The sequence below is a fragment of the Nansenia antarctica genome (assembly GCF_963989245.1).
Source record: "Nansenia antarctica genome assembly, chromosome: 13".
NCBI classification, from domain to species: domain Eukaryota; kingdom Metazoa; phylum Chordata; class Actinopteri; order Argentiniformes; family Microstomatidae; genus Nansenia; species Nansenia antarctica.
In genome coordinates, this window is record NC_137683.1 from 32,568,224 (window position 1) to 32,574,689 (window position 6,466).

Below are 6,466 nucleotides of genomic sequence, written 5' to 3' on the forward strand. Positions count from 1 at the left end.
GTTCAGATTTTTTTTTTTTTTTTTTGAGAACTTTTTTTGTTTTGTTTTGTGGACTGAATCAATTAGTGGCGGAGGAAATTCATTCGTGGCGGCCCGCCACCAATAAATGCATATAGAGGAAACACTGCATTGGGGAGGAGGGAGGAGGGGAGGAGGAGGGAGGAGGAGGGAGGAGGGAGGAGGAGGAGGAGGGAGGAGGAGGAGGAGGGGGGAGGAGGGGAGGAGGAGGAGGAGCAGGGGAGGAGGAGGGGAGGAGGAGGGGAGGAGGAGGAGGAGGAGGGGAGGAGGAGGAGGAGAGGAGGAGGCGGAGGGGGAGGTGGAGGGGGAGGTGGAGGGAGGGGAGGGGAGGAGGTGGAGGGAGGGGAGGAGGAGAAGGGGACTGATGTGCCCTGGTGGTTCTGCTCTACTGCGCCCCCTACAGGACCTGAGAGGAAACGCGCCGGTCGCTCTGCGGCGCAGAGCCAGGGAGAGGAGGAGGAGGAGGAGAGGAAAGGAGTGAAGAGGAGGATGGAGGAGGAGGCGGAGGAGGAGGGGAGCAAGAAGAAGAAACAGGATGGCCCTGTGGATGAAAAGAAGAAAGAGGAGGATGTCATAGAGGGAGAGAAAGAGGAGGATGTCATAGAGGGAGAGAAAGAGGAGGATGTCATAGAGGGAGAGAAAGAGGAGGATGTCATAGAGGGAGAGAAAGAGGAGGATGTCATAGAGGGAGAGAAAGAGGAGGATGCCATAGAGGTAGAGAAAGAGGAGGATGTCATAGAGGGAGAGAAAGAGGAGGATGTCATAGAGGTAGAGAAAGAGGAGGATGTCATAGAGGGAGAGAAGGGAGGCCCAGCGGAGGACAGGAAGCTGGGAGAAGAGGGGGATGAGAGGAAGGAGTCAGAGGTGAACACAGCCAAGGAGAGCAGCTCTGCGCAGGATGAGGAGGTAACTTCCTCTCTTTCCTCCTCCCCCTCGACCTCCTCCTCTCCTCCCCCTATTCCTCTCCCTCACCCTCCTCTCCCTCCTCTCCCCCTCCACCTCCCCCTCTACCTCCCTCCTCTCCTCCCCCTCTTCCTCCTCCTCCATCTCCCCCTCTTCCTCCTCCTCTACCCCCTCCTCTACCCCCTCCTCTCCTTCCCTCTTCCTCCCCCTCGCTCTCCTCCACCCCCTCTACCTCCCTCCTCTCCTCCCCTCTTCCTCCCCTCTTCCTCCTCCTCCTCCACCTCCCCCTCTACCTCCCTCCTCTCCTCCCCTCTACCTCCCTCTCCTCTCTGCTCTCCTCCCCCTCGATGTCCAACCAACCAAACATTCTTAACGTGTGTGTGTGTGTGTGTGTGTGTGTGTGTGTGTGTCTGTGTGTGTGTGTGTGTGTAGAAGCAGCGTCGCCTGGCCATCAGGAGAGCCAGCGTCCTCAGGTCTCTACAGGGTCTCCTCACTATGAACACCAGGTACACACACACACACACACACACACACACAGGATGATAAAGGGATGATGTAATAATAATAACTTTTATTTGTATAGCGCTTTTCCTGCAAACGTTGCAGCTCAAAGTGCTTTAATCATTATATAATCTTAATGTAATTATTTAGTAATTTAAAGGCAATATTAAAAAGATGGGTTTTTAGTCTTGACTTGAACATATGTGCTGAGGTTGCATCCCTAATGTAAACTGGCAGTGAGACACAATCTGGAGCATAAAATGAGAATGCAGCCTCACCAAATCTCTTCTTTTGTACATGTGGTACACAGAGAAAACCAGCGTCAGAAGACCTGAGAGCTCTATTGGGCTGATATGCTAGCAGAAGACCTGAGAGCTCTATTGGGCTGATATGCTAGCAGAAGACCTGAGAGCTCTATTGGGCTGATATGCTAGCAGAAGACCTGAGAGCTCTATTGGGCTGCTATGCTAGCAGAAGACCTGAGAGCTCTATCGGGCTGATATGCTAGCAGAAGACCTGAGAGCTCTATTGGGCTGATATGCTAGCAGAAGACCTGAGAGCTCTATCGGGCTGATATGCTAGCAGAAGACCTGAGAGCTCTATTGGGCTGATATGCTAGCAGAAGACCTGAGAGCTCTATTGGGCTGATATGCTAGCAGAAGGTCTTTCAAATATTCTGGTGCTGTGCCAGTGAGAGCTTTATAAACAAGCAGAATGATCTTGAAATCTATTCTGCACTTAACAGGAAGCCAGTGTAGAGTCTCTAAAACAGGAGTTATATGAGCTCGTCTGCTTGTTTTGGTTAAAACTCTCGCTGCTGCATTTTGGACTAATTGCAGCTGGCCAATAGCTTTCTTCAGAAGACCAGAAAGGAGACTGTTACAATAGTCCAAACGTGTAATAACAAAAGCATGCATTAACACTTCTGCATCAGCTTGAGAAAATAACTCTGCAATATAGATGATAAGGCCTCCAAGATCTCCAGAGACCCATCCCACCCTGGGAACGAACACTTTGCTCGGCTGCCCTCGGACAGGCGGTTCAGGACCATGTTCGCAAGGACAAACAGACTGAAGCTCAGCTTCTACCCCAGGGCCATTCAGGCCCTGAACACAGCAAAGACCTAGGTTCTAGGCCCTGGACAATCTAGACATTTGATGGCAGCTACTAGATTGAAATCAAGTGCAATACTGAAACACAACTGTGAACATTTCAAACCTGCAAACTGCGACACTTTAAATGAATGTGCAATAACACTATGTGCAATATGACAACCCTCGGGTACATAAGGTTCAGAGATAGGAAATGTTAGAATAGGTATAGCATAGCATAGAGTACAGCACAGTGTTTATTTGTATAGTATAGTATAGTGGACAGTGTACATAGCCTTTATTTATGTAAACCAGCTCTTTTCCCTTCTTGTTTTTAGTTTTCTTTCCTAGCACCAGGGGAGCCCCCCCTCCCAAATTTCGTTGTTTGGTACCTGTACTATATCAATTACAATAAAGACCATTCATTCATTCATAAAACCCTTTCTAGTGATAGTTTTGATGTGAGGCTCAAAGCTTAAGTCCGAATCTATAATCACACCTAGATTCTTAGCTTCATGTTTGCAGTTTGAAAGCAAGGTTCCCATGGTATTCAACAATTTGTCTTTTAGTGGTTTTGGTCCAATGACAAGAATCTCAGTTTTGTCCTGATTTAGTTTTGGGACATCCAAAGTTTTATATCTCGTTGACAATTCTCCAGCGAGCTGAGTGCATGTGAATTATCAGGCAATACTGATATGTACAGCTGAGTATCATCAGCATAACTATGAACATTTACACCATGTTTTCTGATGATTCCACCTAATGGGATCATGTACAGGGAGAAGAGCAAGGGACCCAGAACAGACCCCTGAGGGACCCCACATGTCAACATTATCAGAAACAGAGTCTCCCAGGACAACAGAGAAATGTCTACCAGCTAGATAAGATTTAAACCACTCTAATACAAGTCCTGAGAGACCGACACAGTTTTCTAAAGGATGTATTAGAATAGTATGAACTAGTAATGACCTAGGATGATAGAGGGATGATGTAATCCTCTCTTCTCAGGAAGACTGGCCCCGGTGGAAAGAAGACTGACAGAGAGAAGAGGAGACAGGAGAGGGAAGACAGGAAGACGCCCAGCAAGAAGAAAACTGATGATAAGAAAACCACCCTGAAGAAGAACGCACCACAGGAGAAGAGTGATATTAAGACACCACAGAAGAAGGGTGATATTAAGACACCACAGGAGAAGGGTGATATTAAGACACCACAGAAGAAGGGTGATATTAAAGCACCACAGGAGAAGAGTGATATTAAGACACCACAGGAGAAGGGTGATATTAAGACACCACAGAAGAAGGGTGATATTAAAGCACCACAGGAGAAGGGTGATATTAAGACACCACAGAAGAAGGGTGATATTAAGACACCACAGAAGAAGGGTGATATTAAGACACCACAGAAGAAGGGTGATATTAAGACACCACAGGAGAAGGGTGATATTAAGACACCACAGAAGAAGGGTGATATTAAGACACCACAGAAGAAGGGTGATATTAAAGCACCACAGAAGAAGGGTGATATTAAAGCACCACAGGAGAAGGGTGATATTAAGACACCACAGAAGAAGGGTGATATTAAGACACAACAGAAGAAGGGTGATATTAAAGCACCACAGGAGAAGGGTGATATTAAGACACCACAGAAGAAGGGTGATATTAAAGCACCACAGAAGAAGGGTGATATTAAGACACCACAGAAGAAGGGTGATATTAAGACACCACAGAAGAAGGGTGATATTAAAGCACCACAGAAGAAGGGTGATATTAAGACACCACAGAAGAAGGGTGATATTAAGACACCACAGGAGAAGGGTGATATTAAGACACCACAGAAGAAGGGTGATATTAAGACACCACAGGAGAAGGGTGATATTAAAGCACCACAGAAGAAGGGTGATATTAAGACACCACAGAAGAAGGGTGATATTAAGACACCACAGAAGAAGGGTGATATTAAGACACCACAGGAGAAGGGTGAGATTAAGACACCACAGAAGAAGGGTGATATTAAGACACCACAGAAGAAGGGTGATATTAAGACACCACAGGAGAAGGGTGATATTAAAGCACCACAGAAGAAGGGTGATATTAAGACACCACAGAAGAAGGGTGATATTAAGACACCACAGGAGAAGGGTGAGATTAAGACACCACAGAAGAAGGGTGATATTAAAGCACCACAGGAGAAGGGTGATATTAAAGCACCACAGAAGAAGGGTGATATTAAAGCACCACAGAAGAAGGTTGATATTAAAGCACCACAGAAGAAGGGTGATATTAAGACACCACAGAAGAAGGGTGAGATTAAGACACCACAGAAGAAGGGTGATATTAAGACACCACAGGAGAAGGTTGATATTAAAGCACCACAGAAGAAGGGTGGAGGAAGCCTGAAAGCAGAGGGAAAGAAGACTGATAGAAATACACCTGAAGAAAAGTTGGTAGAAAGTGACAAGAAGGAGGAAAGCAAAAAATGTGAAGACAAGAAAGTGGAAAGCAAGAAACTAGAAAGCAAGGAAACAGAGGATGAGAAATTAGAAAGCAAGGAAACAGAGGATGGGAAATTAGAAAGCAAGGAAACAGAGGATGAGAAATTAGAAAGCAAGGAAACAGAGGATGAGAAATTAGAAAGCAAGGAAACAGAGGATGAGAAATTAGAAAGCAAGGAAACAGAGGATGAGAAATTAGAAAGCAAGGAAACAGAAGAACAGAAGAGTGATGGACAGAAGTGTGATGGACAGAAGAGTGATGGACAGAGGAGGGATGGACTGAGGAGGGATGGACAGAAGAGGGATGGACTGAGGAGTGATGGACAGAAGGCGGCGGGGCAGAGGAGGCTGCCTGTCGTGGAGATACACCCGAAGAAAGAGGACACCCGAACTATACAGTGAGTCACTGAAACACCGAGGTGTGTGTGTGTGTCTGTGTGTGTGTGTGTGTCTCTCTGTGTGTTTGTGTGTGTGTGTCTCTCTGTGTGTTTGTGTGTGTGTGTCTCTCTGTTTGTTTGTGTGTGTGTGTGTGTGTGTGTGTGTCTCTCTGTGTGTTTGTGTGTTAGTCTTCGACACCGGCAAGGCTCCGTGTGGGTTCCAGTTCCAGAACCGGCCGTGCGTTCAGACCGGAAAAAAAATGGCTCAGAACCTGAAAATTTGGTTCGCAGGGGGAACCAGAAAATAGTGGTTCTCGAGCGGGAACCGAAAACTAGAACCGTGAGGTCGTCAGTGGGTGTGTCATATGACATCATCAGTGTGTGTGTCATATGATTGGCCCCACCACCTCTACGCCAACACGGCAGTCACGCTGCCCGGTCACGTCTCTTCACAACACTGGCTCCCCGCTGGTGGAATGAGCTTCCCACGGCTGTCAGAACTGCAGAGTCACTACCCATCCTCCACCGGAGACTGAAGACCTCCATCTCTTCAGGCTACACCGTAACTGCTCCTCTTGAGACATCTACTACCCCCCAGCACTGTGTCTCCTAAGACATCTACTACCCCCCAGCACTGTGTCTCCTGAGACATCTACTACCCCCCAGCACTGTCCCTCCTGAGACATCTACTACCCCCCAGCACTGTGTCTCCTGAGACATCTACTACCCCCCAGCACTGTGTCTCCTGAGACATCTACTACCCCCCAGCACTGTGTCTCCTGAGACATCTACTACCCCCCTGTACTGTGTCTCCTGAGACATCTCCTACCCCCTGTACTGTCCCTCCTGAGACATCTACTACCCCCTGTACTGTGTCTCCTGAGACATCTACTACCCCCCAGCACTGTGTCTCCTGAGACATCTACTACCCCCCAGCACTGTGTCTCCTGAGACACCTGCTTCCCCCCAGCACTGTGTCTCCTGAGACATCTACTACCCCCCAGCACTGTGTCTCCTGAGACACCTGCTTCCCCCCAGCACTGTGTCTCCTGAGACACCTACTACCCCCCAGCACTGTGTCT

At 47.8% G+C, this 6,466-nt stretch overlaps 1 protein-coding gene across 1 annotated transcript in view; it reads left to right on the forward strand.

The window, feature by feature from the left end:
* Positions 1–507: 507 nt before the first annotated feature.
* Positions 508–6,466, forward strand: part of LOC308169559 (uncharacterized protein) — a gene marked incomplete at both ends in the record, with an annotated part of 14,342 nt that continues 8,383 nt past the window's right edge. The window contains 2 exons of the mRNA XM_080544241.1: positions 508–924; positions 1,354–1,427. Of these exons, the coding sequence (XP_080400367.1) occupies positions 508–924; positions 1,354–1,427 (491 nt within the window). The remainder of the gene's footprint in view (positions 925–1,353; positions 1,428–6,466) is intronic.